The sequence below is a fragment of the Octopus bimaculoides genome, chromosome 4 (assembly GCF_046866305.1).
Source record: "Octopus bimaculoides isolate indiv1 chromosome 4, ASM4686630v1, whole genome shotgun sequence".
NCBI lineage: Eukaryota > Metazoa > Mollusca > Cephalopoda > Octopoda > Octopodidae > Octopus > Octopus bimaculoides.
In genome coordinates this window covers 115,271,616-115,285,690 of record NC_142931.1, presented here as the reverse complement: position 1 = coordinate 115,285,690, position 14,075 = coordinate 115,271,616, and the positions used below count along the sequence as shown (strand labels likewise).

At 38.8% G+C, this 14,075-nt stretch overlaps 1 protein-coding gene across 1 annotated transcript in view; it reads left to right on the top strand.

Annotated features, from left to right (window-relative positions):
• Nucleotides 1–13,288: 13,288 nt before the first annotated feature.
• LOC149136209 (uncharacterized) overlaps nucleotides 13,289–14,075 on the top strand; it is a 1,684-nt gene continuing 897 nt past the window's right edge. The window contains exon 1 of the mRNA XM_089350113.1: nucleotides 13,289–13,782. Coding sequence (XP_089206239.1) covers nucleotides 13,289–13,782 — 494 coding nt within the window. The remainder of the gene's footprint in view (nucleotides 13,783–14,075) is intronic.

Below are 14,075 nucleotides of genomic sequence, written 5' to 3'. Positions count from 1 at the left end.
GAATATATGAAATATTGAGTGTTCAATATAAAGGATTAAATATATAAATATATAAAGGCGAATACGTATTTTCTATACCTTGTGGTATTTCATCATGGCCGGTATGACAGACTGTAACATATATTTATATATTTAATCCTTTATATCGAACACTCAATATTTCATATATTCAATAAGACATATTCCATATATTCAATAAGACATTCAATACTTCATTTCATTATACCATCCATCTTTTTTTATATTATATATTATATATTCCATATTCTATATCCCACATAAATTTTACAAGAATATAAATAAAAAACATAAAAAACAGACAGAGTTGGAACTCTTTTAAATAAAATAATATATTCCCCTATACACGATCATACAAAACCCTTTTTTTTGTATTTATTTTTACTCATATATATATGTATATATATATATATGCTATTGGAAAGACAAGTATGCCTAACTCTCCTTGCCTAACACGGCGAGTTAGGCATACAGTGTTTTCTGCTGATCCAAACTTTCGAAAAACCCATGAGAAGACTTCTAATCCTTGATTTCTAAATTTTCGTTAAATAATAATAATAATAATAATAATAATAATAATAATAATAATAATCCTTTCTAATGGAAGCACAAGGCCTCAAATTGACCGTCCCGAAATACAACAATATTATATATTGATATTGATAATAAAAACATTTTATATACATCTTATGATACAAAATATATATATGAATGTATGTATGTATATATATGTATGCATGCATATGTACGAATGGATCTTTTATCTTTTACTAGTTTTACTCATTTGACTGCAGCCATGCTGGGACACCACTTTGAAGGGTTTTAGTTGGGCAAATAGACCTAGGACATTTAAAAAACCCAATTCTTATCTTATCGGTCTCTTTTGTCGAACTGCTAGGTTATGGAGATAAGAACAAACCAACACCGGTTGTCAAGCGGTGGTGGGGGACAAACACAGAAACAAGGGACACGCACTCGTAGACATATGCATATATATACGACGGGTTTCTTTCGGTTTCCGTCTATCAAATCCACTCACAAGGCTTTGGTTGGCCCGAGGCTATAGTAGAAGACACTTGGTCAAGGTGCTACGCAGTGGGACTGAACCCGGAACCATGTGGTTGGGAGGCAAACCTCTTTACCTCACAGCCACTTCTGCATGTATATATGTATGTTGTATGTATGTATATTTTTGACAAACGCCTGGTTTCCATTTATAGCAGATTAATCTTAGGTCTTTTCTGTCTCGCTTTCGCAGCTCAGGTCAACGACCCTTTCTAGACGCTGGCATTAACATTTTCGCTTTCCATTGTTGACTTTCGCTATTGTCGCTTTATTTCTCCCGCTCCTTCGTCTCTTATTGTTGTAATCAATGCTTCTGCTATTCTTGTAATTGACTCCATAGCTGGAATCCGGTGTTTTATTTTTTTTTTCCCCCACTTGTTATTGTACCACCACTTAATTATTGCCGTCATTGATATTGTAGTTTGTAACTAGCATTGCTTAATTTATTTTGTTGTTGCTATCATTACTGCCGTTGCTGTTGTTACAAATGTTACCACTATATCTATTTCTATCGCAGCAACTGTTATTTTTGTTACTGAAGTTAATGTCGACATGCATAAGCATATAATGCACCACCACTGTTATTAAGGAGCGGATGAGTTTCTTATCCTCACATATCGATACTTTAAGAAGTTATCTTCTAATAGCAAATGCCAAATGTTTGCAACACAGTACGATTATAAATTTGTAGAGCAAGTCTCAAGTGTAGACAGATATGAATAGCAGTTTGTGGTTTACTCAGAATGTAAAGAGTTAGAAGAAATTCTTATTTCCTTATTGCCCACAAGGGGCTAAATATAGAGGGGACAAACAAGTACAGACAAATGGATTAAGTCGATTACATCAACCCCAGTGCATAACTGGTACTTATTTAATCGATCCCGAAAGGATGAAAGGCAAAGTCGACTTTGGCGGAATTTGAACTCAGAACGTAGCGGCAGACGAAATACCAATTTCTTTATTACCCACAAGGGGCTAAACACAGATGGGACAATACACACATGCGGGGACAATTAACACATGATAGAATGGAACAATGAAATTAAACAATGATGATGGGACGGCCACCCCAGCCCCATCCTGGGGCGGCCGCGTTATTTCAATTATTTTAACAGTTCTTAATAGTTCCTTTCACAGTCTTCGATAGTTCTTTTCAAAATTATCTCAATAATTTATCCAAAATAAAACTACTCACCATTTTATATAATCTTTTATTTCCTCGTAGTTCACCACTGGAGCGCTGGGTTCGAAATTCACCTCGGGCCCCAGTGGGTTTATATCTGTCGGGAAAGCCTCTTTTAATTTTTTTATACTTTTCTTTTTCTATTAAAATCCATCTCGCCTCCTTATCGCAACGGTCCGAGAGGTCCACTTTGACAATGTCTTTTATTTTGGATATCTTCTCTATTTTTTGTGTGTATCGATATGACATCAAATATATGCCGTTCCTATGTACCTCCTGCGTCTGTATGTCTGTTCTTTTTTGTTTTTGTGATTCTGTACTACCATGCGTCTGTTCTATATTTCTTTGTGACTGTATATCTGTATGTTTATCTGTCTGTGGTTCTGCATGTTTGTGTGACTGTAAGTCTGCATGTTGTGTTTGTGTGTCTGTGTTTTCAGGTTCTGTGCTTTTAGGTTTGTGTAACTCTGCGTTATCTTCTTCGCTTCCCAGTGTATGTATGTATGTGTGTTTATGCATCTGTGTATCTGTATGTCTGTGCGATTGTGAGACTATGATTCTGTGGTAATGTTCTGCTGCTATTATCTTCTTTCCTCAGTGATCCCACTTGATCCTGTGATTTGCATTTTTTCCCTTGTTCGACTTTCGGCGATGAACTCCTCCTTTCTCTCTTCCTTGATTTAGCTTCCTCAAAATCAGCTATCTGCTCCTCTTCCTGTGACTGTTTCTTCTCCTCTATCACGCCTTCTTGCGTTTCCATTTCTTTGTTTTCCATTATTTCTGGGCACCTTCTTCTAATGTGACCTCTTTTACCACATTCGTAGCACTTTGGAGGTCTCCCCTCCAACATTATGTCCAGTTTGTCCTCGTTAGGCAGCTCCAGTGTCTCCGGTATGTCACTATAAACTTTCTGACTTGCTATAAAAAGCACATTCAATCCATACTCCCAGCAATTTATTTGTTGGGTTCTGCTTATCATAATTATCCTTACACTTTCAGGAAAAACTGTTGCCATTACCCATTCCAACTCTATTTTCGGTGGGATCCTACCCACTCTAATCCACGTTGGACGTCTACCCAACTTATTGGGAAAGAGCATCCAATTTCCTTTGGCTAGTGTTTTATTGGCGTATTTCTTTGCTGCCTCCTCCGATACAAATGTTATTTCTACAGACGCGTATGTCTTGCCTCTTGTAAAAAAACAACACATCTTCTTGCAATTCCTTCAAACACTCCTCCACCTCCTCCTTCGTTGCACTCTCTATTCTTTTATTTTTCCTTGAAAAGGATTTATATTCCACGACTTCAATTTCCATTTTCGACTTTTCCTCCTCTGATGGGGTCAACTTTACGTTTGGCCCCTCCTTCTTTATCATTTCTTTATATTTTTTAATTTTCTCAGCCATGTCTTCATTCCAATGTATTTCATATTGCTTCAGCAGGCCTAGGACGACGGAAGCTCGACTCCCCGTCGCTGCTGCATACGTCTTCATTTTTTCCATCTCAGCTACGCCCACCAAAAAATAGTGGCGTTATACTAAAAAAATCGCAGCGAGTAATAACACGTCCGACCAGTAAACTCACGGCAGACGAAATACCGCTAAGCATTTCGCCTGGCATGCTAACGTTTCTGCCAGCTCGCCGCTTTAAAGAGTTAGAAGAAATTCTGATAAGCAATTTGCTTGTTGCTCCAGTGATTTAGCCAGTTTGTCCGCTTAATAATAGATTCAAATTTTGGCACGAAGCCAGTAATGTTAAGGGGTGTAGAGCGCGGCTGGATTTGAACTCAAACCGAAACGAGTTGGAAGAAATGCCGACAAGTATTTTTTGTCTGACTCTCAAGTGAATCTGCTAGTTCGTTACCTTAATGTTAGTTACAAATTTTAGCACAAGGTCAAAGATAGCAACATTAAAAGGAGTGGGTTAGTCGATTGCACCGACTCCAGTGCTTGACTGGTACTTTATTTTATCGTCCCAGAGAGGACGAAATGTAAAGTTATCCTCTGTGGAATTTGATCTTAGAATGAATAGAATCGATAGAAAGCCGCTAAACACTTTTTGCCCGACGCACTAACGGTTCTGCTAGCTCGCTGCATTTAATTGCTTGAGATTTGTGTGTGTGTTTAGTTGGTTAGATCGATCCCCTCCCCAACACTTGATTGATACTTTTATCGCCTTCGAAAAAATGAAAAAGTTGACATCAGCGGTATTTGAACTCGGTCCATAAAGAGCTGAAAGAAATACTGCAAAGCAACTTGTCCAACGCTCAAAAGGTTCTGCCAGTTCACCACCCTTACAATTTCAAATAATTCTTTTTACTATAGGCTCAAGGGAAATTTTGGGAAAGGTGGATAATCGATCACATCGGCCTCATTGCTCAAGTGATCCTTATTTTATCGGTTCTAAAAGAATGAAAGGCGAAGTCGTGTCACTTAATGAAAATTAAAAATAAATATAAACCTTTGGATGGAAAAAATGTGTACTTATTATTTATTTCTATTGCCGAACCGATAAATTACAAGGACGTAAACAAACGAACACCGGTTGTAAAGCGGTGTGAGGGGAACAAACACAAGCGCAAAGGCATTACATATATATATGCATATATATACGACAGGCTTCCACAGTTTTCGTTTATCAAATTCACTTACTAGGTACTGTGCCGGCCCGAGGCTATAACAAGACATTTGCCCAAGGGACCGCACTGTGGGGCTGAACCCGAAAGCACATGGTTTCACCGAGCTTCCTAACTACACAGCCATGTCGAGTTAAAGAAAAAAAAAAAAAAGAACTTAGCTCGATTGGTTTTGATTATTTTAATTCAGAGTAAATATATTTTTTTGCTGCACGATAAGCGTTTCTGTTTAAAACTTTGACACTGACCAAGATTTCACGAAAACTTGCTGGCGAGGTAAATGTTTGATAAACCGGAAGCTCTTCTAATTAATCTGGGTACAAATTTCCGTGTATCGATCGATTCAAAATTGAAGAGCTAAACCTGTCTTAAGTATCACGTACGTAAAGCTAGTGGAATGTATCATTCAAGTAATGAGCTGTCGTTAGGTCATCAGATGAATTCACTGAACACATTTCAAGAACTTAACGTTTATGATACGATATAACTCCATTTACTGTTGGTCTTTTAAAACTCGTCTTTATTTTAAAACTATTTAGCATCATTAAGAGTTATCAGCATAACACTAAATTGAAGAGGAAGTCAGTTAGAAAGTATATTGAAAATAACCAATTTCTGTGGTAGAAATAGTAGAAATAGTATTATACACTTTTACTCGTGCATTTTTAAAAAATTCATTTCAGTTGTTGGACTGTGGCCATACTGAAGTACCCTCTGGTACGGTGAGTCGAACAAATCGACCTAGTACTTTTTCTTTTTTTATGTCTGGTACTTATTTATCAGCCCCTTTTTGCCGAACTACTAATTTACGGGTCGTAAACAATTCAATCCCGGGTGTCAAGCGATGACGACACAACCGCAAAGACTCACACACGCTTGCACGCGCGCACACACACAAGTGCACACACATATTGGTACAGAAGGATATATCTGACGAGTTTCTCACAGTCTCTGTCTACAAAATTCACTTACAAACCTTTATTCGGCCCAGGGCTGTAGTAGAAAACACTTCTACGGCACGGTGCAGTAGGACTGAACACGAAGCTACATGGCTGCGAAACGAACTTCTTAACAAAACCACTATGCTTGTGTCTATAGTCAAAGTTTTTAATTATTATTCAACTGCAATAAAGCAGCGAGCTGGCAGTATCGTTGGCACGCTGGACGAAATGCTTAGCGGGATTTCGCCCGTCGCTACGTTCTGAGTTCAAATTCCGCCGAGGTCGACTTTGCCTTTCATCCTTTTGGAGTTGATAAGTTAAGTACTGGTTACGCATTGAATCTAATCGACTAGCAGCGTCGCCTTTAGCAGAAAAGACTCGTTAGCACGCTGGACGAAATGCTTAACCCGTCGCTACGCTGTGAGTTCAAATTCCGCCAAGGTCGACTTTGCTTTTCATCCTTTCGGGGTCAGTAAATTAAGTACCAGTGAAACACTGAGGTCGATGTAATCGACTAGGCCCCTCCCCCAAAATTTCAGGCCTTGTGCCTATAGTTGAAAGGATTATTATTCAACTGCAAAAGGCGGCGAGTGGTAGAATCGTTAGCACATCGGACAAAATTCTTAGCGGCATTTCTTCCGTCTTAACGCTTTGAGTTCAAATTCCACCAAGGTCGGGCATATGGTGTAGTGGTTAAGAGCACAGGCTACTAACCCCAAGATTCCGAGTTCGATTCCACGCAATGACCTGAATAATAATAATAATAATAATAATAATAATAATATCGAAAAATACCTTAGGAATGAGAATCCAGGTTCGAAATTTCCCCAAGACACCTGATGAAGGCTGGAGGATATATCAGCCGAAACGCTGTGTTAACAACAAACAAGATGAAGACAAATATCCGTCAATTGTAAATAATTATAAATAATGTCGACTTTGCCTTTCCCCCTTTCGAAGTCCATAAATTAAGTGCCAATTGAACAACGCTGAAATCAATTCAGCCCTTTTCTTGAAATTGCTGGCCTTGTGCCAAAATGTGAAACTATTGTAAGGTGGCGAGCTGGGCAAAATGCTTGGCGACATTCCGTCCTTCTTCATATTCTAAGTTCAAATTCCACTAATGTTAACTTTGCCTTTCATCCTTCCAGGGTCGATAAAATAAGTATCAGTCGACTACTGGGGTCGATGTAATCGACTCACCCCCTCCCCCAAAGTTGCTGGCTCTGTGTCAAAATTTGAAATCATAATTCACTTGTAAAGGTGGCGAGCTGGCAAAAACATTTGCACGTCGAACAAAATGTTTTGCGGCATTTCTTCCTAGCTCATGTTCTGCCGAGGTCGACTTTGCCTTTCATCCTTTTGGGTTCGATAAAATAGGTACCAGTTGAACACTGGTATCGATGAAATCGACTAGCTCCCCCAACATAATTTTCTTTGTGTATATAGTTGAAAGGATTATCATTTACCTGCAGAGAGATATAGTTACTATAGAATTTTCAAAGTATCTTAGATATGTGAAAAGGATATTTAGAAAGGTTAATCTAGTTAACCCATTACCTCCCATAATTCTATTAACTGGAATTTTTTTTTATGAAACTTTGATTTCTAGCATAAAACAGCCTTAGAAACACGCTGGAATGATCAAAATAACATTTCAAAATAACATTTCAAATAGAAATAAGCGAGATATTCGGTGAAAAATTAGCAAACCTCATTTCAATATCAGAGAAATATACCTAGTAGATATAGCAAAAAGGTTAGATATGTGTAAATATTGACAGATAATTACGAAATTCGTAATTTTTAAGTCATCTCATCTGAGATCACTGATAGGTAATGGGTTAATACCCAGATTTGTTGTAAGGAAGCAAGAATCATAAATAGTGATGAAATTTCAGAAGGCTAACGGTGCTGAGAAATAAAATTTGGCAATTTTTGAAATACAAAAAAACCTTGGTACTGTTTTTCAGAGGGATCACAAAAGAAGCACAAGCAAGTTTTTTAGTGTAGGGGACAGTGGCTGTTGTAACAGTTTAGAAAAAGGGAAACGCGATGGAAAACCGGAAACTGTGAAGTATTAGGAGTGGATTTAATTTGACCTGTCAGGTGAAGGATTTGCTTTTGACGACAGTTTAGATAAAGTAAGAATGCCTTTTATCTTTCATTTGTTTCAGTTGTTGGACTGCAGCCATGCTGGAGCACCGCTTTGAAGTGTTTAGCCGAATTAAAATCGATCCCAGTACTTGTTTTTAAAACCTGGTATTTATTCTTTCGATGCCTTTTCACTGACCACAAACTTACGGGGACGTAAACAAACCAACACTGATTGTCAAGCGGTGGTGGGGGACAAGCACAAAACACACACACACACACACACACACACACACACACACATATGTAACGGTGTTCTTTCAGTTTCCGTCTACCAAATTCACTCACAAGGCTTTGGTCGGCCCGAGGCTACAGTGCAAGACCCTTGCCCAAGGTGTCACACTGTGAAACTGAACCTGAAACTATGTAGTTGGGAAGCATGCTTCTTACCATACAGCCATGTTTGTCGCTTAATATGTTTGTTATGTCTGAATTACTCTAGTGGGTGTGGAGGTGCAATGGCCCAGTGGTTAGGGCAGCAGACTCACGGTCATAGGATCGCGGTTTCGATTCCCAGACCGGGCGTTGTGAGTGTTTATTGAGCTAAAACACATAAAGCTCCAAGAAGCTCCGGCAGGCGATGGTGGCGAACCCTGCTGTACTCTTTCACCACAACTTTCTCTCACTCTTTCTTCCTGTTTCTGTTGTACCTGTATTTCAAAGGGTCAGCCTTGTCACACCGTGTCACGCTGAATATCCTCGAGAACTACGTTAAGGGTACACGTGTGTGTTGAGTGCTCAGCTACTTGCACGTTAATTTCACGAGCAGGCTGTTCCATTGATCGGATCAACTGGAACCCTCGACGTCGTAAGCGACGGAGTACCAACAACAACTCTAGTGGGTAAACAGTATATTAACATAGGGGTATATTTTTGTGATTTTTCTAGAATCAGCACCTTTGAAGAAGGAAATATCTTCTGGATCTGAAGAGGAACCTCATTTAACTAAAATAATTCGTTTCTGATTTAGATACACAGCAGTTTTGGTGGAAAGAGTATTGATCAATGCCATCAATCCCAGTACTTGACAAGTACTTTATTTTAACGACCCCATAAGGATAAAAGGCGAACATGATCCTCAGCGGGATTTGAAATCAGAACGTGGCAGGAAGAAAGCCTGTAAAGCGTTTTGTTCGACACTCTCATGATTCTTCTAGCGCAGCATACTGCCTTGCAGCAAAACAAATAATGGTTTTTAGTTTAGGTACAAGACTAGTAAATTTTAAGTGGGAGGAGTTAGTCGATACAATTGACTCCAGTAATTGATCGGTACTTCTTCATTTTATCGACCACGGAAAAATCAAGGCAAAGTTAACTGCGGCAGGAATTGAACCTAGAACGTCATGAAACCGGAAGAAATACTGCAAGGCATTTTGTCTCACATTAACGATTCTGTAAATTGTCTGCCGTAGACTAAAATTAATAATGGTAAACAGATATCGATAACTATCCCAGAAAAATAAAAGACATACACGCAGACACACGCGCAGACACAAACTTACACATAAACATCATCACTACCACCACTACAACCCCCCCCCCCCCAGCTTTTAAACTGTCATGGAAGATGTATAAAAACTATAACATGAATTTCAGAAGTGTCCTGAATCAACGTAACTTTGAAAGTAGTGTAGTTGTTATTCAATGCAGTTTTCTGTTAGTTTTTTTTTCTGATGTTCAGTGAGCGTTGGTTTGACATTTATTTTCATTGAAAGTATGATTCGATTCACAAAACAACTTATAATTTGTGGATCTTACGAAAACGTTTATCAGTTTCTGGTTAAAAATTTGTAACGGAAATTATAAACTCTCCCTGGATATATACAATAATTATTATTTTCTTAAAAAAGAAAAAAGAAAAGACAATGATTAGCAGAATCGTTTGAGCGTCAGAAAAAAATGTTTTGAGACATTTCAAGCCAGCTATTTACATTCTGAGTTCAAATCCTGCTTAGGTTAACTTTATCTGTCATCCTTTCGGGGTTTAGAAAATAAAGTACCTGTAAAGTACTGAGGTTGATGGTATCGACAGCTAAATCATCGCTCCTAAAAATCGCTCATCTTGTGCCTAAATAAGAAGCAATTATGGTAGGGCTGTGAACTGGCAGAATCGTTTGAGCATCGCTAAAATACTTTGTAGTATTTTTCCAGTTCCTTATGTTCTCAGTTCAAATCCCGTTGAGGTTACTTTTGTCTTTCATCCTTTTAGGGTTGATAAAATAAAGTACCAGTTATGTACTGGGGTCAGTGGTATCGACTAATACTCTTCCTTAAAATTATTGGTTTGCTGTTTAAATCAGAACCCTTTATTGTTACGCCAAATATATTTCTGTGAGCCACGAGAAATGACATTTTAGCTGTCAGTGGGGATCAACAAATGTCCCCTCATTGAAAATGACCTTTAACTTCATTTACATCATAAATTAAACTATTGGTTAATTAATTGTTAATTAAACTAGGGTTGATTAGGAATTACACTTATATATTGAACATAATTAGATAGGTCATAAGGAAAAAAATAAACCTGGAAGCTTAAATATATAACAACCGATACAAACATTGGTTGGTTGAATTTTCCAGTCACACGTTACATCGTATAAAAAGATGGGGGAGGGAGAGAGATAGAGAGAGAGAGAGAGAGAGAGAGAGAGAGAGAGAGAGAGAGAGAGAGAGTTAACATAAGAAATGCAGAATGAGTGCATGTATGAGGCTTGGTGGCAGGCAATGTTAACTTTCTGTAAAAAAAAAAACGAACATTTTTTTAAAGAGAAATTTTGCAGATTAGTTTTCGACGGAGCTTATTGTAAATATACAAATGAGAATAATAACGAGATGATAAATATTTTTCTTTTCAAAATCAGTATTTATTTTATCACTTTGTATAGGCACCAAGACATATGGTGAAAGTTAAACTATAATTATTGTATGTATAGCATATGCAGCCATCCATCTTTCTTCCCCGTTCACTATTTTTGGGAGTGTCGTGGGTGGTGGGTAGAGCCTTCTTGTACCTCATCCGTATGGCTCTGTCAGAAGCAACCGTCGTTATCATTTCCAGCCGAATTCCCAAGCGTGACAAACTGAGATTAAGGATATTATCCGACCACCTCGTTCTTGGTGTACCACTAGGTCTTCTGCCAGTTGACTCAGCTTGAAGAATCCGCCTTGCGATTCTTTCATTGTAATCACTTGTTCGTAATACCGGAACTGTGACTTCTCAATGTGGAAAAGTATGCTACATTTCCTTCAAATTATCTATGGTGACAAAATTATACTTCCAAAGTTAACCGTAATATGAAGGTTAACTCTCTAGTACTTATATATTCGCCAGTTACACTGATGCCACGGTGACTGTTACACAGCCTAGACTATATTTAAAAGTCATTTTAAACACACACACACATACATATATTCACCAACCCCGCTGATATTTCAACGACATTGAAACAACATTTACAAAAGTATGGTATCAAAAAAACACAGTTTGCTTAGTTGTTTAGTTTTTATCAAATAGCCAATCAGAGAAGAAGCGATATTTTGCCTGACCAAATAAACCTAGATTTGTCAATCTCCTCGATTTCAGATAGCCTCCAGACCAAACCAGCTACAAAGAAGAAGAACCGTTTTAAATATATTTTCTCGATTCACATTTCCTTTTTATGCGTTTCTGAGGTTTACAGACTTTTTTATACGGTGCTCTTTCTTTCTTTCTTTCTTTCTTTTGTAACAATTCATTAACGGATAGCATCAGAAATTCTCGGTTTTTACATGTCTTTCTCAAAGGTGCTATTTACGAAGGTAATTTGTCCATCGTAAACGGCATATATTATTAAAAAAAAAACAACAACAAAAAACATTAACAATAAATGTTGGTGTAATGTAAAGGATGTGGGATGTATTTAATTACCAATTCCTTTGTCTCTCGGAATATCATCTGAAACGCATACAAAAAGTTCTTCCAATATATTCGTTTTTTTAATGCAATTCCTATTTTATTTGGAAAACTTTGCCGGCTGCAATTACATATGTGGGCGTACTGGACAGTGTTACACTAGTTCAACAACGAATGTTATAATTTTCACGACATACTTCTTATTAGGAATAAATAATAGTTAACTTCTTCCAACCACTTACTGCTTCATTCAGACAGTGTCTATTTATTCCAAGTGGAAAGGATATTTCCCTTTTGTAGATCTGATTGTTTTAATGTCTTTTTTTAAAAATAATTTTGAATGTTTTTGTTATTTTTTTTCTAATTACATTATTGTAAGGATGTTCATTTTAGAACGTGGATATACATAAAATTTATTTATATAAGAAACAAGAAAATTATAAAAGAAAGCTTTATTTTTTACATTTTATATTCACTTGATCGCAAGCAACCCTGTCTGGTTAAGAACTTCAATTCACTTCCTTGTCGTTTTGGGTTCAGTCTCAATGGGTGGCACCGTGCGTAAGCTTCTTTGATAATATTGATAGTTTCGTGTTGATTAGTGAGCGAAATGTAAGCAGTTGAATCCTGTCATATATATCTTTGTACATGTGTTAGTCATTGGACTGCAGCCATTCTGGGGCATATGTATGTATGTATGTATGTATGTATGTATGTATCTATCTATTTATCTACCTACCTATCTAAAATTAAAAAACACAACAATGTTCCAGTTTTTCTTTTTAATTAACGAGTTTTCGTATTTCCGTATAAGTTTTTTTTTGCAGTTTGTTTGGACCCGACAAAAGACAACCCACGGTCTAAACACTGGCACATCCTCGACTACGTTCTGACAAGATTCAAGGACAGACGAGATGTATGCATCACCCGCTCCATGCCTGGTGCAGATGGCTACTGGACGGATCACCGCCTTCTTATTTCTCGCCTTGACATCAAGATCTACCGAACACCAAAGCGGGTCTCATCAAACATACCTTACCGACGCTTCGACTCCGCCAAACTCCAGAACTCACAGGCATCCCTACACTTCAGGGAATCTATTAAGAGACACCTGATGGGCCTCCCTGTGCCGACCTCCATTGAAGATCGCTGGACCAGCCTTCGGGATGCCATGACCGCTGCTGCTGAGGAGACGATCGGCTTTGCCCGGAAGAAGAACCAAGACTGATTTGACGAGACGATGAAACACATCTCTTGTCTCATCGAAGCCAAACTCCGGACGCACCTCGCCTTCGAGAACCATGCCACTGCGGAGAACAAACGAAAACACCAGCAAGCATCAGCGAAATGCCAGAATTAGAGAAACTCAGAACATCTGGTGACAGAAAAAAGCAGAGGAGATGCGAAACTATGCGGACCAACGAGATTTGCGCCGCTTTTATGCTGCAACCCAGGAGATTTTCGGCCCCACAATGTCATCAGTGAATGGGCTGAAGAACAAAGCCGGCTCTACGATAACCGACACCCAGGGAATCCTCGATCGCTGGAAGTCCCATTTCGAGCGCCTACTTAACGACCACTCACGCACTCCAGACAATCTCCTTGAAAACACCTCACAGCTCTCTATCCGCCATTGGATGTCTCTGTTGCCCTCGCTCCATGAGTTCAATAAGGCATTCGAGTGCATGAAGCCGGGCAAAGCTCCAAAACCAGACAACATCCCGTTTGAGTTTGAGTTTTTCACGCACGGAGGTCCTGAGCTGAGAAATCATCTGACGTTCTTTATCCTCAAGATCTGGGAAAGCAAGACCCTCGCGATCGACTTCCGCGATGCAACTCTCATCCCCATCTACAAGAAGGGAGGCCACTCTACCGTTCAATCTTTGCAACACCAGTCCGTGTTCAGATTGGCCTTGCACAGGGGCCATCCGGGCTCGCGTTTGCGCCGTGAACAGGGATTAATCTTCTCTCTTTGCTCCTTTGCGTCACATGGGCTCCCCTTTTCATCTAAACTCCCCCCCTTGCATCTCTCCCCCTCACACCTACTTCCTCTCACCCACCTACTTCCTCCCACCCACCTACTTCCTCCCACCCACCTACTTCCTCCCACCCACCTACTTCCTCTCTTGCTCCGACTCCTACTTCTTTTCACTCCTACTTCTCTTCACTCCTACTCTCTTTCTCTCG